Here is a 21,413-nt window from a genome sequence, read left to right on the forward strand (position 1 = left end):
GGCGCCAGGGCTCCCCTGCCCACACTTGTCTCACTTTTTTGGCAGCAATCTAGTGCAACGTGCCCTCTCCTGCCGGAGTCTGCCCATCCCATCGCCACGCCGCCGTGATCTGCTGGCAGGCCCCCTCCCTCCCTCCCACCCGCCGCCGGCGCCGGAGCCGTGAGGAGCTTTTAGGAAGATATAGGACTCTTAGAGAATTTTGAAAATCTCAGGGTTCCTTTGGTGCTTTTAGGACTTTTTAGGAAATTCAAGAGGTTTTAGGAACTTTAGGGCTTTTGGGGCTTTGAGGAACTTTTAAGGGGCTTAGAAACTCTTAGGGCTTTTAGTAATTTTGGAGGCTTTTAGGAACTTCAAGGATATTTAGAAACTTTTAGGGCTTTAGGGGGTTTTAGGGTATTTAGGATGTTGTAGGGGTTTGGGGACATTTAAGGGCTTTAGGAGCTTTCAGGGCTTTCGGGACTTTTTAGGACTTTCAGCAACTTCAAGCATATTTAGGAGCTTTAATGGATTTAGGAGCTCTTAGAACTCTTAAGAAGTTGTACGGCTTTCATAGGAATTCCCCACTCTGAGCAATAAACCCTTATCAGGCCGAGCCCAAGGGCAAATGTCCCCTGCAGGAGACAACACAAGGATTTCCTCCCTCTTCGTGCTCAGGCAGCGTCTTTGAAGGTCTGTCGACTTACAGATAATACCGACAACTCCAGCAAGTGCAGGCGTTGACCTAAAAATAACTCCTGATAACGTCAAATGTGGACAAAAGACTCTTTGTTCCACGAACAGCAGCTAAAAGTCCTTTCTCCTCGCTGGTCCGAGGGGTCTGCACCTAACTCCCCTCCCCAGGAGAGCCTTATCCTGCGTTTAGCAGCGTTACTCCCGTGAGGTGGATTTATGGCGATTCCCGAAGGAGTCGGTCGGGATGACCCGCAGTGAGAGGCTTGCCTCACCGCGGTGCTCCCGCGGCTCTGGCTGCTGTGAGCATGCGTTTCAGAGCTGGCCCAGCTCCCCGAGGCGTGAGGACGGCCGGACTTCAAAGGCGGCTCTGTTAGCCATGGTCCGGCCGCTTTAGCCACGGTCCGGCCATGTGAGCTGCTTCCCATGGGAGCCTTGTCCCGTGGCAGCCGGGGAAACTGGGGGCTTGGAGCTGGAAATTAAACCAAGCAGTGGGGTGATGCAAACGTGCGGGTTGTCCTCTGCTCCAGGGATCCCAAAGCAGCCATGGCACCTGTGGTGGCACAATCCTTATGGATCAAGGTCCATCACCTTCTCTACTGGAGCGGGAAGTTGTTTCCACCCTTCCCCCTGCAGAAAGAAAAGTCTCATACAAGCCACTGAAAATATCTGCAAGAGCAACTATTTACCCAGGGCACTTCCCGGAGCCGTCCCCCCCGCCCTGCTCCCTCCGCTCCCGGCGTCTCGGCTTTCTCCAGCCCGGCTGTTTCCCGGGGCACACACAAAGGGCTGGATGCAGGCGCTGCTTGGCACCAGCTTTACCCACTCCAACAGCGCTGCCTCGACGCTTCCAGCCTCAGCTCCCACTGAGCGACAAGGTGCTCATCTCCAGCCTTGGGGTGGGTGGCGAGGGCCCTGTGGTCGCAGCCAGGCTCTACACCCCACATCCCAGCCCACCTGCTCCAGAGGAGTGCTGTGTATCCCTCTCCTGGGATCTGGGCTCCTTGCCCTGCTCCTTTCCTCCCTCACACCCTGCGGGGAACGGGACAGGGATCACCGGGACACTCCGTCCCGGCTGTTTTCCCATTAATTGTTATTTTTTAATCCCGTTGGCAGTCAGGCGTGCAGCCTCCTGGCTCCAGCTCCTCCGGCCCCGGCCCGCCGCTGGATGCCCGCCAGCCCGCAGCTGAAGGGCGATGGGACACGGCACGCCCGGCTGTCCCCAGCCGAGGTCCCCCAGCCCATCGTGGTGCCGGTGCCGGCTGGGCGGGGGGACGGAGCCCGGTGCTCTCAGCCCGGTGCTCGCAGCCCGGTACTCGCAGCCCGGTACTCGCAGGCTGCGCCGGGCCGAGCCGAACCGGGCGGGTGCCGTGACCGAGGGCAGTGGCCCCGCAGCCCCCTCAGCGATCTCGGAGGGTCTCGCTGGGGGACGGGCTGGGGCCGCTGGTCCCGGGATACCGCTCTGAGCCGGGCCGGGCTGCGAGGTGCTAAGCCGTGCCGTGCAGTGCAGTGCCGTGCCGAGCTGAACCGGACCGAGCCGGGCCGAGCCGAGCCGGGCAGGTGCGTGACCGACGGCGGTGACCCCGCGGCTCCCGCAGAGATCTCGGGGGTCTCGGAGGGGTCGGAGCGGGGCGAGCAGTCCCGGTACCGCCCCGCTGAGTCATCGCCCGCCGGGGGGACGGGGCGGGGCGGGCGCTGCTCCCGGGGCACCGCGCTGAGCCAGCCGGGCTGCGAGGTGTGGAGTGGTGCTGAGCCGAACCGTGCCGAGCCGTGCCAGCCCGGCCGAGCGGTGCCGTGCGGAGCCGGGCGGTGCCGGGCGGCGCCGGGCGGTGCCGAGCCGAGCCCGCCCCGAGGCCAGGTATGGGAGCGGTTGAGCCGGGGAAGGACGAGGGAGGATCGGGGAGCCCGGTGTCCGCCGTGGGGGTCCCAAAGGCCGCGTTGAGGGGCGTTTTCCCGGCACCGGGAGCCGAGGGGATGCTGCGGCGCTCCGGGAGCGGGCAGAGCGACGGGAGGCGAGTGAACAGGGCGCCGTCAGCCGGGGCTGGGGCAGCCCAGCGGGGCTGGGAGGCACGGGGGCTCCGCGCGGATGGTGGCACCGGGCAGCGTCCCAGTTTGCTCGGGCAGGGAGCAGCCTGGATGGATGGAGCGGAGGGGTCTCTGTGGGGGGCTTGAGCGGCACCCCGCTCCGGTGGGTGTGGGGGCTCAGCCGTGGGTGGGATGCGTCCGGCTGGGCAGGGCCCGGGGACTCTGCTGGTGGCTATGGTGCCAGTTATCTGTGAAACCAACTTTCATGCCGGCTCCTTGGGGCTCACACTCTCCTGCCCCGGAGCCAGGCTGAATTCCTGGGATGTGGAGCCACAAAACCTCCTGAGCTGCCCGGGACCGGCTGTTCCGGGCTGCTGCCAGCGGCAGAGCTGAGGTCCACGAAGCCCCAGCCATCGGCCCGGTGTGTGGCCATTGCTTCCCACTTTATGGGAACCACCAGCACACCCCATTCCTTCCTTTCCCCCTCCCGGCGGAGGGTGCAGCATCCCGTGGGATCGCCGGCATGTCTCGACAGGGTGATCTCCCTACCCTAAAATGCCTTTTGAGGGGATTCCTCCTGCAACATCCCAGTTTGGTGCTGCCGGTCCTGGCATGTCACTGCGGGATATGGGATGTCGGATGCTTGGGGTGGTCTCTACACACTGTCTGTGCTGCGCCTCCAGAGAGACCAGCAAAACTCAGTGAGACCAGCTGGAGAATCGAAATGAAGTCTCCTGGAATAACCTCCTGGCAGCAAGTCCGAATGGCTGTTGTGGAGGGAAGGCAGCCAAAGCTCATTTCATGGTCTGAGGGCTGCAGTAACCCCCCTCCTCTCCCCCACCAAAAGCTCCACCACCAGCAGGGAGCCAGGAGTGTTTTAGAGAGGGGGGTGGGGGCAAATCCTTTGAGCCTGGGACTGCAGCCACAGTGGGGTTTGCCGTGTCCCTTGCTGGGTTCACAGCTCCCATGTGAATTAAGCCAAGGACTGAAAATGCTGCATAGTTGGTTGCAGTCCAGCTCTTAATCCTGCGGCCTGGGGGCTGCTATTCACAGAGTAACAGGTTTGCAAGCAACTGTGTGTTGCCTGAACCGGGATCCCTGGGGCTGGCCATCCCTGCACCTTGCAGTGGCACCCGTGGGTGCAGGGTCAGAGCTGTGTGGTTTACAAACAGCAGGCTGGGTCCCTCCCAGCGTGCCAATGTCTGCACGGGACCAGCTGGGCACAGCCTGCTGGCGCCTCCTTTCACGAGCGCTTGGGCTCACCAGCTCCTTTCTCATCAGCTCATCCGACAGCTGGGGTTTGGCAGGAACCCGGGAGGCCCACGGTCTCTTACCTGGCTCCTTGGGTGCTGCAGACTTTGCCCTCATTAGGCTCCAGCAACTTGCTTTCTGTGCCAAATACCTGGGAGCCTGATTTGGGGTGGTCCTGAGCTGTGAGCTACTTTGCGCTGCATCTCCCTTCCCTGGCACCTACAGTAAAGGCAGGTGATGAGGACCTTGCTCATGTGAAGGGAGAAAAGACCTGGGAGTGGACTGGGTGTTTTGGGAGCCATTTGAAACCCAGGGGAGTGGTTTGGAAGGGGGATGTGCAGGAGGAGAAATGGGGCTGCTCTCAAAGAAGACTGTGTGGTGGTAGTGCGTGGCAGGGACAACTGTCTGTACCCCCTGTGGCCAGAGATGGCCAGAGACGTCCTTGCACTACGCTGTTACTGTGTCACATCAGCCTCAGTCCAGTGCAGGTGTGCCTGGTCCTTTGCAGAGTGTGTGTGGCTGCAGCTGAAGCTGCAAGTCTTCGCGTGCCACCAAACCAGGTGCCGTGTTGCCCTTGCATGGGAGGAAATGCTGGGTTAGTTTACTGTGATATTTCTGTTTGTGGTGTTTTCTAGGAAATGGAAATTTTAAAAAAAGTTTTGAATGTCAAAACTCAGCTCTAGGCAAATGCTCCGTCTCAGGAGCCCCACGCACTGGCAGCTCCTGTGCCAGCCTCCCCTTGGTTCTCCCCATGCCTTTGTGGGAAGGGACGGCTGCCAGTGGCTGGCTGAGAACAGAACAGATCTGGCAGGGAGCTGTGGTTCTCCCGTGGGAATCACTATCAGATCTGGTTTCATCCTGTTGGCAAGACTCATCTTGAAGGTTCTGGGTGTTCTGTGCAGTGCCATGGCCTGGGAAAAGCTGAAGCACCCCGTGGCACAGCTTGGCACAGCTGGGCTACTGGCACAGTGCAGCTGCCCTCGAATCCTTGGGCATTAGCAAATGCTCCCCGTAGGCCCCGGCCACCCACCGGTGCCGGGAATCACATGCCAATGCCATGAATAACGTGTGGCTGGCCCCTGCAGACACGCACCACTGGCCAAGGACAAGGGCACTTTGTGAAGCACTCATATACTGACTCTGGGGCATCCCTTTGCAGGGGGACCCCAATGGGGTCCTCACATCCTTGGACAGCTCCAGGCCCAGGGCACATTTTCTTCTGTCCCTACTATGATGGTTGTGCAAAGCTGTTTTGCATCTCTGGGAGCCCGTCCTGGCTTGTCTTTCTGTGCCAGTTTCCTCATCATGTTGCTGAGTCCCTGCCTGAGTAACTCACTGCAGTGACGAGCTTCAGAGTCATTACCATCTCGAGGAACAGAGCGTCACTTTCCTAACGGACCTGGAAGGAAAACAGATAAAAGCCCCTGGATCTCCGTGTTTCCGGTGTTTGTTTGAGTCATCAGAGTATCTTCTCTTCTGCTTGGGAAAAACGTCATATCAAAAGCCACGTGCCACCTCCAAATGCTTAAATACCTGCTGCCACGTCACCCAGAAAGCAGCAGGGTGGTAGTAAACACCAGGCTTTGTGGGGTTTTTAGTAGTTTTTTTTCCCTCATTCACCTAAGGTTTAGAGACCTCAATATAATGCTTTGGCTTTTCTTTCCAAGACCAGTATGTTAACGGTGATGGGAGGATAAGAACCGGTGCCTGGGAATAAGCCTTCCTCTGTGTTGGTAAGGGAGCCTGCCCCAAGCTGTGCAGCCCTAGCAGAGTGTCTGCCCCCTCTTTGTACATCATCTGGTTGATTTTGAGGACAAGCCAGGAATTTTTCCCCACTGCCATCCGGGCATGGGAAGATGACGAGGCGGGATTCAGCCCTGACGAGAACTCAGCACATCCGGCTACCTTTGCTGTGCTTACTGCCAGCCTGGATGGAAGCTGTGGTTCCTCACTGTGAAACCATTTTCAGGGGATTTTCTCTTGCTATTGTTCGGCTCAGGAAACGGCAATCAGAGTCAGGGTGAGCGGGACCATACAGGGCTCGGAGGGGAAATACCGGCTCCTCCACCCTCTTTCCCACAGGAATTTCTGGTCCCGGTTGAGTAACGGCTGAAAGGGGCTGATCCTCTCCTCCAACCATCCCAATAAAACCTTGAAGATGTCAGCACAGTGGGATGAGCTGAAGCCTCATTAGGATTCAGCATTCCCCATCCAGAGGCGATGCTTTATTGGCCTGCCAGCTCTGTGCTGCCTCAACATGGTTGGCATTCACGTGAAGCTCATTGCTTTTAAGAGATCCAGGTGTTTCCCATCACCACCAGCATTTTACCACCCCAGGTCCATGTTTTTTGGATATATATGCGTGATTCCTAAGTGCGTGGCAAGGCCCTGGGACGCCAGCCCCATCCAAATCCGTTTACTCCTGCCAAGTCATGCCTGTGCCATACCCTCCCAGCTCACACTGGGAGACCTCGTTAGTGTCACCTAGTTACAGCCACTGCAGCCGGTTAATTAACAACCCAAAGACCCCGTGTGCTGATGATAAATTGTCACAAGAAACAGATGGGGAGGGGTGGCAAGTGGGCTGTTCACCCGTGCAGGACCTCTGCTGGCTAGAGAAACTTCCAGACAAAGCATGTGCTGGTGGGAGAAATCTGCTAATGAGTTTTTAAGCATCTGATGGCCCTTGAGCATCTGGGAGAGCTTGTAAACCTTTGCAGGTGATGCTGGTTGGTGCCCCGGCACCTACTCACAGCAAACAAAACAGGACTGGACAGCTTGGTGAGTTTTGAGGAGGTGTTTGAGAGCAGTGCAAGAGTGGGGTGCAGCAGTGGCAAATGATGCTGGCTTCACTTTGAGCATTGACAAGGGTTGGGCTGGGCCAGTTCCTCCGGCAGCCCCCACGCTGTCCCACCCTTGGGGGGGCTACTGCTGGTTGCCAGACCCTGGCAGGGTGTGTCCCATGGTTGAAGTGACAGCAGGGTGAGAAGGAGATGACACTTGGTGCATGCCAGCAGAGCAGGAGATGCAGTTTGTGGCCTGGGGCAGGCAGAGAGCACAACGAAAAAGGCTGTATGTGTGAAGGCTGTGGCTGGGTGAGCGCAGATTTGTAGCAGCACTTGAGGGTGCTCAGCGCTGGCCTGGATGTAAGTCACAGAAGCCCTGTCCTCGTGCAAAGATAAAGAAAAGGGTGGTGGAGTGGAGTGACAGATGAAGGGATGGGCAAATGGGCTGCACAGGATGTGGCCCAGCTGGTTCTTGAGCAGCCATGGTTGCTGTGCTGGCATTGCCAGATGTGCCTGGGAGAACCTGTTTCTGCAGGCTGAAACGATGGAGTGGTTTGCAATGTGCACAGCTCCCCAGCTAATCTGCAGGAGCTGAACTCCTCCAAGGAAATAATTTCAGGGCTGGTGAATTAGGAAACCACAGTTTCCTTCTGTTCCTATCACTTGTGATAACAAGTCAGGGTGTTAACTGAGATGTGGAGCTAAAAGCAGAAGAGGGGACACCTCCTATGTGGATTCTTTGCTGATTGGAGCCTGTTCTGGGGTGGTGGGGCACTCTCTCCATGATAAGAGCTCAGGGGTTTCTAGCCTCAGCCATCCTTCCAGCCCACAGCCAGCTTGGATGCCCAGTGGTCCTGGGTCCTCCTGGAGGCAGAGACAACATGGAGCTGGCTGTAACACCAGCTGGTGTGCCACCTGCACAGCCTTTGCTCTCCATCCCTGCCCTCATGCTATGGCGGATACTCAAATACTCAGGTGGCCCCATCCCTTTATACCCTTTCAGGCTCTGCTGTCTCCTTGAAGGCCAAGCCAAAGTAGAAAGCTGCCCGGGATGAAGGTCCTCTTCCTGCTGCTTCTCTCCCCCCTCCAAGGTAGACTGTCATTCCTTGGGATGGTGAGCTGGGTTTGGGCTGGTGGGAGTAACTGGCAGCCCCAAAACATTGGCTGTGGGGCACCACGAGATGTAAGCAACCAAGGCTTCCACAGAAGTAAAACATCTCATAGGATGATGGGCCTCTGGTGGGTCTCTTGGGCAGAATGTGTCCTCTTCAGGGGAAGGAGATGGTCTCCATACATCCCTTCTGGGAATGGAAAGGTCCTCTTTCAGTGTCTGCTGATGTGGGCAGTGGTAGACGGGAGAGGGTGTCCCTGAAAGACAGGAGGTCCTGTTGCCCGAGGGGCCCTGGCAGATCCTTGCAGCATGGCTGTGACACTGGGGACGTGGCTGGTGTCACACAGCCTGTGGGACAGGGTTGGGATAACTGGGGTGGAGAGCCTGGCATGCCACGTGTGACAGCTGCTGCAGGGCTGCCATGTGTGCCGGGGCTGGCTGTCCCTCAGCTGATCCCTGTCTCCATGTGCCTGTACAAACAGGGGTGGGAGCCCATGGCCGCAGGGAGGAGGATTTCCGCTTCTGCGGTGACCGAAACCAGACCCAGGAGAGCTCTGTCATCTTCCAGCACGGCCCTGCCACCATCTCCATCAAGAACACAGCCCAGGCTCTGATAATAAAAAGGCCCTTTTTGCCAAACCGGAGAAACTCTTACTACAACTACAGCCTGCCCCCCACCTTGGGCAGGTACCGCTTCTGCGTCTACTGGTTTGAGTCCAACAGGACCCTGCAGCTGGCATATGGGAAGCAGAGCATCCTCCTGGGTGGGGACCCATCCAGCAGCATCCCCCGGGGACAGGAGAGTCAGAAGACTGAAAGAACCAAAGCCTACATCTTCAATGTGTCCTATTTCATAAAGGGCGGGAAGAACACCTCCCTGCATGCTAATGATGAGTACTTCTTCCCTGGTAAATGCAATTTAGTGTTGTTTTAAGGAAATTAAAGGGTTGTTTTATCCCCCCAGCCTGTACCCTAGTCATCATCAGAGTTAGTTGTTTCTCAGTGTATGGTTTAGCCTGGTGATATGAAGATGGCTGAAGGGTGATTGAAGGGGATGTAGGTTTTCTTGAAGCAGCCCAAAGACGGGCCTGATACCCCACATCCCTAAAAATGGAGATTTTTCAAAATGCTGCCTAAAATCCTTGAAAATTGAGGTCATTGCAGTGGTTTCTCAGGGTCCAATCTCCACCATGAGGTCCCCATGGCCTCAGTGGGAGCTGAGCTCTGGGTGGCAGGAAAGCCCTGTGGGTTGGGGTCACTAGCAGCTTTCCTGGCTTGGGGTCACCTTGAAGCCCTCTGCTTTCTGCTCCCACCAGGGCTCTGCCAGTTAGCCTGGGGCATGAGGAAGCCAATTCTGCCCATACATTTCATGGCATTTCCTTTTCACCAGCCTCTCCAGAGAGCATGCCTGTCTGGGAGCAGGATGTGGAGAAGCAGCTCACTGCCTTGGATGACCTCATTGCCCAGCCCCCAGCGCCTGCCACGGGAGCCACAGAGCAGCAGAGGCTGCGGCGGTGAGTTCCCAGCTCACCCCGTTCCTGCTGCTGCCAATGCATGCCCACTGCACCCAGCTCACTGTGCACCTTCCCCAACAGCAAACTTGGGGAGCTGGAGAAGATGCTGGCCAAGGTGGAGCTGGAAGGGCAAAACCAGACCTTTGGGGAGGCCACTGTGCATGCGACTGTCCTGAGGGTCCAGCCCAGTCGGGCTCCTCAGCACCTGACCTTTGCTTCCCAGAGAGAGGTGGGTCCTGGAAAGTCTGCCCTAGTGCTCTTGGCCCATCACGCTCTCTCTCAACCTCTTTCCTGATGAGTCTTTCTTTGCAGGAGAGTGGAGAGGTCCAGGGATTCACAGTGGACCTGCCAAGCAGTCTGTTCATGATGGTGAAGGAGAAGGAGGAGGTGGTGGAGCACAGGGTGCTGCTCATGGACATCAACAGGCAGACCATGTTCCAGGTAATGCCCACGTGAATGGCATGGTGGGATCACCCTTGGTACTGGGCTGCAGGGATGCCACCAGACCAGAGTGCTGGTGCTCACTGAGAGAAGATGCTTCAAAAATGACCTAAAAGCTTGACAGGTAAAGTCATGGGACCTTCTTCTTGGGCACTCTCCTCTGCTTCACACCTGGCAGCTCTCCCTTCCCACACTGCCACTGCCTCCTCTTCTCCAACAGGATGAAAACAGCAGCCACGTCCTGGGTGACAAGGTAGTCAGCATCTCCCTGGTGGACACAGTGGTGGCCAACCTCTCTGACCCAGTGGTCCTCACTTTCTTCCACGAGCAGCTGCCGGTAGGTGGGGAAACAGCCTCACAGAACCTGATCCCACCAGGAATGGAGGGGGAAGGAGGGCTCAGGCCTTGCCAGCTTAGGGTGTGGGCACAATCCAGCAGGTCCATGCCCATGGCCTGCCTGGGCAGGGTCTGCTGTGTCTTCTGGGGCTGTATCATGATCATGGCTCCACTGTGTGCACTGGTGGTGGCACTGCCTTCCTCTCTCCAGGAGATGCCTCATGGCAGATGTGTCATATCCAGCACTGTCACCAGGGCTGGGGTACACTCAGTGTTAGCAGGCCCTTGGCTCATTCATGGCTCTGCCAGGTGCCTGATCAAAGCTGAACACTTTGTTTGGAAAAGAGGATCTGAGAGGAGATATCTGTTCCATCAGTTGTTAATAGAGTGGTCTCTGCCTGGAGCCCACTCCCATCATAGGGGGAGTCTGGTTTATCCAAGTCGTAGTTTGTCTCCTGAGACCATCCTGTCTCCTGCCCCGTGTTGTCCCCTATCAGAAGTGCTGGGCAGGCAACAAACCCACAGCTGCGTCCTGACCAGGGCCTGTGGTTTTGTCATTGCAGAGGAACGTAACCCCACTGTGCGTCTTCTGGCAGGAGGATGCCTCTGGTGAGTGCCCCTGCCCTCGCGTGTGAAGTCAGGCCCTTTTCCCAAGGTACCACAGCCCCACCAGCAGGGTGGAGGTTGCTCTGCACCTCCCTTCCCTGCTCCATCTCCATAAGCCATTCCCACGGGGCTGATGTCAGTTTTTCTCTCCGTTGCTAACCTAAGAGCTTTCCTCTTCCCTGCGGATGAGTTCTTGTGCTGAGGAGTCTATCTGAGTATGTGTGCTTGGCCTGGGACAAGCTGGGACCCCCCACTCTTGTTCTCCCTCTTTCCATGGACACCTTGCCCTGAAGAACCTTTAGTCCACAGCAGATGTTCCTGCTGCTCACCAGACACTCCCTTTCTCTTGCACAGCCACTTCTGGGAGCTGGGACAGCTACGGGTGTACAACAGTGACAGGGAGCAGCCAGACAGAATGCAGGTGCAACCACCTCACCTACTTTGCTGTGCTCATGGTGGGTAGCAGCTTCCCTCAGATCCCTCACATAATTCCCAGTGGTGCTCTTCCTCATCATCTCTCATTCCATCTTTTCCTCAGGTATCCTCTCCAGAGATCACCTCTGTACACAGGAATTACCTGAGTATCATAACCTACGTTGGCTGCCTGATCTCAGCTTTGGCATCCATCTGCACCATTTTCTTCCTCTACTTCAGGTACAATCTGATGGTTCACCCCACACTCCCTGTCTGTGTCCTGTCCCTGGCCACGAACACCAGGGTGGACACAAGCTCTCCAAGCAGTTTGTGGCCTTGATATAAGCATCATGAAGGAGCCTTATTTGAAGAAAGCAGAGTTCTTCTGTCCAGGATCCACTCTCTTGGTCAGGTCTCCTGTAAGGTGCTCAGAAACACCAGCTCTTTTCAATGTTTTTGGAAAAATCTTCTTGGTTGTTACGGATGCAGCAAGCAGAAGTCTGCAAAGATCTTTTCAAGGACCTGGAGGAGAACATGAGTGTCTTCTCCTGAGTCAAGTCACCCATCCTAAGTGGATGATTCAGACCTGAAATCACAGAATCACAAAAATATAGAATGGTTTGGGTTGGGAGGGACTGAAAGATCATTCATTTCCAACCCCCCTGCCATGGGCAGGAACACCTTCCACTACACCAGATTGCTCAGAACTCCATCCAACCTGGCCTCGAACCATTCCAGGAATGGGGCATCCACAACTTCTCCTGGCAACCTATGCCAGGGCCTCACCACCCTCACAGGGAAGAATTTCTTCTGAATATCTAATCTAAACCTGCCCTCAGATTGAAGCCGTTCCCCCTTGTCCTGTCACTCCATGCTCCTGTTCAAAGTCCCTTTCCAGCTCTCTTTAGGCACTGGAAGATGCTTTAAGGTCTCTCTGGAGCCTTCTCCAGTCTGTACAAACCCAACTCACTCAGCCTGTCTCCATAGGAAAAGTGATTCAGCCCTCTGAGCATCTTCACTGCAGGTTCAGCTGCAGGGGGCTGGATTTGCACATGGGATGGATGGTCCCTCCTGTGGGGTTGTTCTCTCAGTCCCTAGCACTACCAAAGAGTGTCCTTGCTCTTCAAGTTTCCCCATGCAGGGCTGTGGGGTGTTGTGGGCACCATTGGTGCTGGCCAGGTGTGGTGGTGAGTTCTGCTCCCTTTCATTCTCCAGAAGCAAACAGCGAGACCAGATCACGAGCATGCACATCCACATGAACCTGCTGGTCGCCATCTTCCTCCTGGACATCACCTTCCTCATCTCCGAGCACTTGGCTGCCAGCAACAGCGAGGCCATCTGCAGGGTTGGGGGGTTGTTCCTGCACTTTTCTCTCCTGAGCTGCCTCACCTGGATGGGCATTGAGGGCTACAACCTCTACCGCCTTGTGATTGAAGTCTTCAACGCCTACCACGACCACTTCCTCCTCAAGCTCTGCCTGGCTGGCTGGGGTGAGCATGGGGCAGGCAGAGACACCCTGAGGACACGGGGTGGAGGGGCACTCGGGTAGGTCTTTTCCACTGGTTATGAGGCCTGGATGGGGATGGAGACACAGCTGTAGGGGAGTAGCTGTCTGTCAAGAGCTTTGGTAGAGAAGGAGACTTGAAGGCTGAGAGCAGAAGCTGGTGCAAAAGCAAGGGTGGGTCATCCTGGGGGATCACTCAGCAATGGAGACCTGTGAGAGCCACCACTTGAGATCTTTAAATAGTAATGGGATCCTTTCTTTCTGAAAGAAACATCCAGGACAGACCAGAGAGATGGGCTGGATGCAGGAAGTGCCCATGGTTCTCTGCCATGCCCTGGGCTGGAGGCCATGGCAGGAAGATCTTATGATCTTTTATAGCCTAAAGCTCCACATCGCTGGGAGGTCCCCAGCTGGGGTCAGCACAGCACTGCTCCCTCTCAGGCTGGGGCTTATGCCAGGTGCTCTTGCTGTATGTTTGTATTGGTTTCCCTGTGGGAGGGAGGATGTTGGCTTGTGCTCTGTGCAGGGAGAAAGGGGCAACAAGTCCTTCCAGAAGGTCCAAAGGTCAGGGAGCAGGGCAGCCACTTCACTCTGCTCTTTCCACCCAGGATTGCCCTTCTTCTGTGTGATGATGATCTTCCTGGCTAGCTGGACCAACTATGGCCCCTTCTCCATTCCCATCTATGAATCCGTTGATGGCAGATCCACCAACGCAACCATGTAAGTCATGGGAGATGGGTTACCTGGCCTCTGGTCATAGGTAAAGTCAGCTGGCTGAACCTTCACCATGGCCTGAGGCTTTTCCTGGGTTTTGTGCTGGGGGATCCCCCCTGCCTGGGCGCTGGGCTGGCACCACACTTCTGTGCTCTCCCAGCCCCTCCTCCTGACCCTGTGGGAGGACACAGTGTAACCCTCTGCCCTTTCTCCTCCCTCCAGATGCTGGATCACGGACCCCCTGATCCATAACACCGTGAACCTGGCTTTCTTCAGCGTGGTATTCCTCTTTAACTCAGTCATGCTGGGGGCCATGGTACGGGAGATCCTCCGGCAGAACAAGAAAGGTCACAAGCTCAAGCACGTCCTGGCCCTCTTTGGGCTGAGCATCCTGCTGGGCATCCCCTGGGCACTGATCTTCTTCTCCTTCACCTCTGGTGTGTTCTGCCTCGTCTCCCTCTACGTCTTCACCATCATCAACTCTCTCCAAGGTGAGCCTGTGACTCTGGGCTCCCCTAAAGGGCACCAGGATTTTCACGGGGTGCTGGCGGGATGGTGATGGTATGCAAGAGGAGCTCTGGCAGGCTGGATGGCCCACTCTCAACTGCTGTTTGTCCCTCAAGGGGGCTCACCCACGCTTCCTCTTCCCTCTGCCAGGTTTCCTCATCTTCCTCTGGTACTGGACCATGGTGCTGCAGGCAAGGAAGTCCCTTGACTCTCAGAGCAGTTCTGACAGTGCCAAGCTGCAACCCAGCAGCAGCTGAGCCCCGTGGTGGCCGTGCTGTGCCAGAGCTCCCCACGCCAAGGATGGCCACAAGAAGGACCACACCATCTGCTTTGCTACTGCACTTGTCCCATAGCGCTACGAGGAGCCCAGGAACCCACAGTGGGGCTGGCCACCCCTCACCTCTGCTGGCCCCCTCCCCAGTTTTCCCACCCACTCTATCATGACTGACTGGCTTCTCCATCCTGACTGACTGGCTTGGCGCCCTTGGGGCGGGAGGGAGGGATGCTTACTTGGGCAGTGGGGGCTGTAAAAAGTGGAAGGGGCAGGGACAGGGTCCCCAGTGCCTTTGGATGTGCCCTCCCACATCCTGAGGCCAGGGCTGATGCGTGGGAAAGGCCCAATTTTCAGCCATTGCTGGTGGTCACCATGAGGGCCCTTCCCCAGGAAAGAGAGAATGACTCTGCCCCTGCCACACCCTCAGGCAGCTGAAATAATCTATTTTTGTTATTTTGTTGAATGTCTATTTTCAGGTGATGTAGGAGTTCAGTGAGCATGCCTACGCACCAAACTCATGCCCATTAAAGTTGTTCCTCTTGGAGTGTGGCTTGCTGGGGTCTCTGCTTGGTTCGTTGGTGGGGTCTCCGATGTTATCCATCTCTCCTCTGGGTTATCCCATTTCTGGGGTAGGACCCAGCATTTCACCCTACAGGATCCTGCTGAGCTGGGACTGATAATGGTGCTCCTGGCAGAGCACTGGCTGCCTGGTGCCGTTGGGGTTGGTGTTATGGAGGGAGATACCATGGCTTGGGAAGTCTCTGGGGACTGTCACTACCCAGCAGAAGGGGAGGCTGGTGGAGGACAGGCATCCAACATCAAAGGATGGGAATCATTCCCTCGGTGGCTGTGGGGCCAGGCAGAATCTGACTGTCCTGGCTGTGCCTCTTGCAAACTGTGAACCACATTTCCCACCCCACTATTCCCCTTCCAGCTGGTTGTGGATCATCCCCCTCCACCAAGCTGTGGCAGGGGGACCTTGCCAGGAAGGGGATGCTTCGTCCTGGTGGCTTGTGATGATGCCAAATTTAGGATGAGGATGCTCCAGCATCTGCTGGACTGGTTAGAGCCATCAACCCCTTGGCAGTTGATGTGGGGAGAAAGGGAAAGCACAAAGCCCAGAGTTGGTCGTGGGAAGGAGCTGCGCAGAAAACTCTGGCGGTTGTTGCCGTTGATGTGACCTGGGACAGGAGGTCACTTGCCAGCCCACAGGAAGACGGGAGGGGTTCCCAGAAGGGAAATGAGGAACAGCTCTTGCCTTAGAAGTGGCCACAAGCCCTGGGGGAGCCTGGGGAGGAGCAGAGCTGCAAGCACAAGGGGAGCAGAGTGTGGTGGGATGGCTGGAGGCAGCCAGGAGACTCCACAAAGTGGCATGAATTTGTTCCTGGGCACTGTCCTGCTGCTCCTGCTGCTGCCTGGTGAGTGACAGATGAAGGGAGAACAGGCATCCTTAGCACAGGGGGTGCATGGGCTTTGTGGGAAGGTTTTCCCATGGGAAGGTGTTCAACAAAAGACCACGCGGGAATTTCATCCTGAAATGTGGACAGGCTAGAGGGGAGCATCTCCACTGGGATGTGCAGAGGTGAGCAGAGTTGGGGGCTTTGTTGCTGACGGCTTTTTTAAAACCTGGGATCAGCAGTCCAGGGTTTCCTTTGTGAGCCCCTCTAGCAGGGCGGACACAGTCCAGGTGTTTTTGAAACCCACATAATTGCAGGACTGTTCCTTTAAAACCTGGTGCCTGCCAGATTCTCCTGCTTTCTCTCTTCCCTTTTCCCTCTGGACACAGGGAGGGTTGACCCTAGATTATGATGTTTCCCCTCCTTTCTCCATATGCTCCTCTTCCAGATATCGCCAAAGGATGGAACAGCTGTTCTGGTGAGTGGTCCCCTCCCATTCCTACCCTGGCTCCCAGTGCCCACCCAGTGCTGTGGTGCCCAGTGGTCACCAGCTCCCACCCTCCCCAGACCTGGATCGGGGTGATGAGCACCATGAGTGCTGCAATATAACGGTGGAGCAGCAGGACCCAGGCAACAGCACCCGCAACCCCCGCTGGTCCCAGCACTGCCCGGAGCTGTGGCACTCTGAGAGCCGCGCTTGTGCCTGCCTGAGGGAGCACTGGTTCAGGTAGTGGCAGGGGTGGCCATGACAGGCTTTGTGGGCTCAGTCCCCATGTCCACCTGTCCCACAGCCCCCTTGTCCTCCAGGCTGCTGCACTTGGGGCGGCACCGATGGCTGGCTGGGCTCAAGACGCTGCTCCTGAATGTCAGCAGGGCTGTCACCCGTGATGTCCTCATCACCTTCTCCCCCACAGCGGTGAGATGTGCCCCTCACTCTCCCTTGCTTGGAAGGTCCCACATCTTCCAAGCATCCCTCAGTCCCTCAGCCCCTGTCCCAGGGCTTGTTGTGCCCTGCTGTGCTTTTCCTCCTCTCTGTGGGGTTGCATCCTGGGCCCATATCAACTCCAATGTCCCTTGGCAAGGAGTCACGTGAAGTGGTGCTTGGTAGGAAAGAGCCCTCCCCAAGGAGCCATCCCAGCAGACCAGGTAGTCAGGGGGAGTGTGAGGTAGGAAAAGAGGAGAGACATGTGTGACTTTGTGCCTCCTGCCCACCCAGACGTTCTCCCAGGCCCTGGATGTCCCAGGGAACCATGTGTGATGGTGGGTAGAGAATTTGCTGGGTCCCACTCCCAGCTCTGCCCCCATAGATGCTGGGTGTTGAGGATAAGATTCTTCCCTTCTGCCCTCAGGGCTCCTGCTGATGTTGCTGAGCAAACCCATCTGGGCAGGGCTGAATTTGTGCCTGGAGCAAGATTGGTGGGCTCTGAACAGAGATGTGACCCAGCAGCAACAACCTCTCACTGTTCTTCTCTGCCGCAGGGCCCCAGCAGGCTGAACACCACAAAGAAGGGGAAGGCAGGTAAAATCCACCTCCCCAAGGAGATATTCCGGTCCCTGGGTAGCCAAACAGTGCCTGTGATGGTGACAGTCCTCAATATCCAGCAGTTTGGCATGTTCAAGGTACAGCCTGGCATTGCTAGCATCCTTCATGGTGCCACCAGCACTTGTTACCCACCAGCTCAGCTCTTGCAGCATTTCCCCTCCACAGGAAGCCAACCAGACAGCACAGGTCTTGGACAACACCGTGGTGGGTGTCACAGTGGGAGAGAGCAGCATCTCGGGGCTGCAGGACCCTGTACAGCTCACGTTCACCCACAGGAAGCTGCCCCAAGTAAGCCGGCCCTGCCCGCCCTCCATCTCCCTCCCCTTCAGTGCCCCTCCCCGTGGCATCGGCTGACGCTGCTCTCCCCCACTGCAGAGTGTCACCCCGCAGTGTGTCTTCTGGGATCCCAGCAAAGGTACCGCTGGCTGGGGCAGGCGTGGGGCTGGGCACAGGTGCTGTACCAGCACTCACAGCTGTTCCCCCGTGCCTGTTGCAGGGCAGGCAGGAGGCTGGTGCCGCAGTGGATGTGAGACACAGCCCGGGGACAAGGGGACAGTCTGCTCCTGTGACCATCTCACCTTCTTCACCCTCCTACTGGTGACGATCCCCCTTCCTGCAGCTCCTGCTTGTATCCTGGCAGTGCTGCCTGCCCACTTTTGTGTCCCCTTGGGTATCATGAGTAGCCACACAGGGACAATTATAGCTGTTCTCAGGAAAGCCATGGTCCCAAAAATAAGCCCAGCCCCAGCTCAGGAGAACAGCACCAGGTCATCTGAGCAGGACAGGCTGGAAAACACCCCAGCCTTGTGCAGGCTCTGGCACAGCAAGGCTTGAGGTCCCATAACCTGGTGGAGACTCCCAGGAGGGTGCTCATAGTGGTCCCACTTCACCCACACTTCACTCCACCTCAGAGCATCTCTGCTGAGCCACCACTCACCTGCTTCCCCTGAAGATCTTCTGGGGGCTGGTATGGGGTCTCTGCAGCAGCCCACTGGGGTAATCAGCCCCATGACTCAGATAGCTGCAGCTCAGGTTTTCTAGGATGGTCCAGGGCCTGTCTAACGCAACATCTGCATGTTTGGTAGAACCATGCTCTGGATGGCTCCACAGCAAAAGCTTTGATGGCTGTTGCTACCGTTGGCTGTGGTGTAGCCATGGCTTTCTCCGTCTTCACCATGGCCTTCTGCATCTTCATAAGGTGAGACGTGCCAGCAGCTCCACGGGGGCTTGTTCAGGCTGGGAGAGATGTGAGGAATGCCAGTGCCTCTGCATGGGCCTGCTGTGGTACAGCACGAGGCCCTGCTCACCTGTGACCCCTGCCTTTCCTGGTCCCTGTGGGGACACTCAGGTGCAGGTTCAGGTTTGAGGAGACCGTCCGCATCAACCTGGGGCTGCACATGAACCTCGTGGGCAGCCTGTTCCTCCTCAACCTGGCCTTCCTGCTCAACAGTGGGCTCTCTGGCAGGACCCACCCAAACACCTGTAAGGTCCTGGGGGGGCTCACCCACTACTGCCTGCTCTGCTGCTTCACCTGGACGGCGCTGGAGGGCTGTCAGCTCTACCTCCTCTTTGTCAAGGTCCTCGGCATCTACATCCCCCACTACCTGGGAAAGCTGTGCCTGGTTGGCTGGGGTGAGCACCAACGAGAGATGGGGGTGAGAGGGTCAGTGGGAGGTTTGGATTGGGGAACATTTCTTCTTTGAAAGCATGGTTAGGTACTGGAACAGGGTGCCCTGGGCAGTGGTGGAGTTACCATCCCTGGAAGTGTTCAAAAGATGTGTAGATGTGGCACCTGGGGACATGTGGCAGTGCTGAGTTAATGGCTGGACTTGATGATCTTAGGAGTCTTTTCCAACATAAATAATTCTGTGACTGTGTCTCCTTTCTTCCAGGCTTCCCTGTTCTCGTGGTGGGAGTGGCAGGAGGTATTGGCAGCTATGGAGAATACAACATCCAGACCACTGACCAACAGGTCATAGCCCTGTACGTGTGCCACTGCCCACAGGGCTCAGGTGGCTTTCTGGCACAGGGAGGGGTAGCTCAGGCATGCCAGGAGTGCAGTGGCCAGGGATTGCACCCATCTGGTTTGGCTTTGCACCATGCTTCCGCTTCTGCTTCCTTAATTGTGATTGCAACACATCAGCCACCCCCACCTCTCGTGCTGAGCCTCCTCAGTCACACCTGCAGCCCTCCAGGTCATGGAGGGATGTCCAAGGTCCACCTGGAGCTTTTCCAGGCTCCCTCCCAGCTGAGCAACACAAGGGCACTACTGACCCCCTGCTTCACCCTAGCCTTGGAAAATCTTCCCAGGGGAAGGCTCCCATGGGTGCTGCTGAGGGTTGCATGGCTGCTGGAGGCACCACAGTTGTCTCTTTTCAGGTGCTGGATCACTTCTAAACATCTTCTGGTCCACTACATCACCAACTGTGGCTACTTTGGCCTCATCTTCCTCTTCAACATGGCTATCTTCGGGGTGGTGACCCACAAGAGCTGCAGCTTGCAGGGCACTGGGGCAGTGCAGGGATACCGTAAGCCCTGGAAGGTGGCTCTGGTGGCAGCAGGGCTCTTCTGCCTGCTGGGAGCCACTTGGGCCCTGGTATTCATCACCTATGGCATCTCCTCCACACCTCTGCTCTACCTCTTCACCATCCTCAACTCTCTCCAAGGTCAGCAGTCACCCTGAGCTGGGTTCCCTGGGCTTGGGTGGGGAAGATGGAGGAGGCAGGAGCCAGCCTGGCTGTGGGTTGACCAGGGATCCCAAGGCACCAGTGTCTTCCCAGCACTGTCATGCCCTTCCTTTTTCCAGGGCACATCAAGCAGCAGATCCCAACCACCAGCACGGAGCTGCTCATGGCTCCCAATTACACCCACTCCACCCGTGGTGGTTTTCCTCCAAGGAAGACATTCCTTAGCAGAGGATTAGGAACATTATCCACTCAGGGCATGTCCCAGCAAAATGGTTCATTTGAAGGAGTGCGAAAGGCAGGAGTGAGCTAAGGGAATCCCCTGGAAGCAGAAGGAAAGTGCCATTAGCATCCTGGCAAGATGGTTCCCACTGTCTCCTGCTGCTGCTGAGTGTTTGTCTTCCTTTCCCTGCAGGAATCTTCATATTCATCTGGTTGGTCATCCTCTACTACCCAAAGACAAAGGAGGCCACTGGTTCACTCTCCTACATCATCAGACATGACAAAAACACCACAGCCTCCCAGGACTAGCTCCTGGCTGGACCAGCTCCTGGCTGGACCTCTCTTCCTGCCTGCCCCTGCATCCACTGAGAACAATCTTCGATCCTGGCAGATGCAGTTTCCTTATGGAGGGAAAGATCAGTTAACCACGCCTCACTTTACCCTTCAGTGGGCATGATCCACCCCAGCGGGGCTCTTTGCTTTGTCCCTTTCATTCCTGGTGGGCTGCCCTGGACAAGGAGCTCCAGAGATGATGCTTCTGCAAAGTCCCTCCAGGCTGCAGTTCCATGGTCTTGAGGTACCCCTGATCTCATTCCCCAGGGGACAAGGAGGAAGCCCACAAAGCACCTGCCCTCAGCTATGATGGAGCCATCACCCTCTTTGCTAGACATGGCTTTTGGTGCCGAACCAGCCTGGCAGTGAGTTTCCTGGCACTGGTGGGAAAGGATTGACTTGCTCCAGCCCAGATGTGGGAGGTTTGCATCTGGGAATCAGTAAAAAGAAGAGGAAACCCATGAGCTTCTTTGCAAAACATCTCCTTGCTCCCTGGCAGAGATCTGCTGCATGTCCTTCCTGCGAAACAGCCTCTGGGGCTAGCAGCAATTCCATCATGGACAGTGTACTCTAGCCAAAATGCACATACAGCTGCCTTGCAGGGCAACTGCTGTCTTCTCCTGATCTTTGTTTTGGTATTAAATCCCTACCAGCTGTCTGAGCACTGTGAATTTAGTCTTTAATTTAGTCTTTAATACCTACAATATTCTTTGTTATTTGCTTTACATTAGGGATGTATCAATGGGAAAGGTCTTGCTGACAATTTGCCATGAATTAAAAGCGAAATGTCATGAATGAAGGGAGAAATCACAATGGATGGGTGCACACACACACACACACGTGTGCGTGCACAAAGCAGCCCCTTCTCTGCCAACACCACATTTGTGTGGCACAGAACTATGCAAAGACCACCTTTGGTAGGGCAGGTATCTAGAGTGGGGTACTTTCATCTCCCCACATGCCAGGGTGACTCTGTGGGGAAGAGGGAAGCTGGAGGAAGGACTCTCCCACCCCTGGGTACATACTCTGGTTTAGAGGGGAGAAGGTCCAAGAGATGCTACTGGGAAATAAACACTGTGATG

General features: G+C 56.4%; 2 protein-coding genes across 4 annotated transcripts; both read left to right on the forward strand.

Annotated features, from left to right (window-relative positions):
* Nucleotides 1-1,867: 1,867 nt before the first annotated feature.
* Nucleotides 1,868-14,696, forward strand: ADGRG1 (adhesion G protein-coupled receptor G1). 3 transcript variants are annotated; one of them, XM_066194596.1, is made up of 14 exons: nucleotides 1,868-2,229; nucleotides 7,735-7,822; nucleotides 8,325-8,750; nucleotides 9,233-9,356; nucleotides 9,438-9,585; nucleotides 9,669-9,797; nucleotides 10,018-10,134; nucleotides 10,697-10,742; nucleotides 11,094-11,194; nucleotides 11,278-11,393; nucleotides 12,369-12,643; nucleotides 13,266-13,377; nucleotides 13,594-13,862; nucleotides 14,029-14,696. In XM_066194596.1, exons 2-14 carry the CDS (start codon nucleotides 7,783-7,785, stop codon nucleotides 14,133-14,135), a joined length of 2,010 nt encoding a protein of 669 aa, XP_066050693.1. In that variant the 5' UTR covers nucleotides 1,868-2,229; nucleotides 7,735-7,782; the 3' UTR covers nucleotides 14,136-14,696. The 3 variants fall into 3 exon arrangements, with proteins under 3 accessions (XP_066050693.1, XP_066050692.1, XP_066050694.1); XM_066194595.1 differs by lacking the exon at nucleotides 1,868-2,229 and adding an exon at nucleotides 2,370-2,527; XM_066194597.1 differs by lacking the exon at nucleotides 1,868-2,229 and adding an exon at nucleotides 6,537-6,726.
* A 457-nt stretch (nucleotides 14,697-15,153) lies between these two features.
* Nucleotides 15,154-21,406, forward strand: ADGRG3 (adhesion G protein-coupled receptor G3). The gene is made up of 13 exons (XM_066194705.1): nucleotides 15,154-15,570; nucleotides 15,998-16,027; nucleotides 16,117-16,276; nucleotides 16,357-16,465; nucleotides 17,029-17,169; nucleotides 17,258-17,380; nucleotides 17,468-17,507; nucleotides 17,589-17,689; nucleotides 18,178-18,290; nucleotides 18,441-18,724; nucleotides 18,985-19,075; nucleotides 19,472-19,758; nucleotides 20,192-21,406. The coding sequence occupies exons 1-13, from the start codon at nucleotides 15,393-15,395 to the stop codon at nucleotides 20,305-20,307; spliced, it is 1,773 nt and encodes a 590-aa protein (XP_066050802.1). The 5' UTR covers nucleotides 15,154-15,392; the 3' UTR covers nucleotides 20,308-21,406.
* Nucleotides 21,407-21,413: the final 7 nt, after the last annotated feature.

The sequence above is a fragment of the Chamaea fasciata genome, unplaced genomic scaffold, assembly GCF_029207755.1.
Source record: "Chamaea fasciata isolate MVZ Bird 193981 ecotype frontalis unplaced genomic scaffold, bChaFas1.0.hap1 SCAF_12, whole genome shotgun sequence".
Lineage (NCBI taxonomy): Eukaryota > Metazoa > Chordata > Aves > Passeriformes > Sylviidae > Chamaea > Chamaea fasciata.

What these genes read in the sequence shown, in the direction of transcription:
- ADGRG1 (XM_066194596.1), top strand. Translation starts at nt 7,783, where the DNA reads ATGAAGGTCCTCTTCCTGCTGCTTCTCTCCCCCCTCCAAG. An exon ending in TCTTCCACGAGCAGCTGCCG is followed by an intron (nt 10,135 to 10,696) that starts GTAGGTGGGGAA and finishes TTGTCATTGCAG; the next exon opens with AGGAACGTAACCCCACTGTG. An exon ending in CTGGCAGGAGGATGCCTCTG is followed by an intron (nt 10,743 to 11,093) that starts GTGAGTGCCCCT and finishes TCTCTTGCACAG; the next exon opens with CCACTTCTGGGAGCTGGGAC.
- ADGRG3 (XM_066194705.1), top strand. Translation starts at nt 15,393, where the DNA reads ATGAGGAACAGCTCTTGCCTTAGAAGTGGCCACAAGCCCTGGGGGAGC. An exon ending in AGGATGGAACAGCTGTTCTG is followed by an intron (nt 16,028 to 16,116) that starts GTGAGTGGTCCC and finishes CACCCTCCCCAG; the next exon opens with ACCTGGATCGGGGTGATGAG. An exon ending in GCTGTGCCTGGTTGGCTGGG is followed by an intron (nt 18,725 to 18,984) that starts GTGAGCACCAAC and finishes CCTTTCTTCCAG; the next exon opens with GCTTCCCTGTTCTCGTGGTG.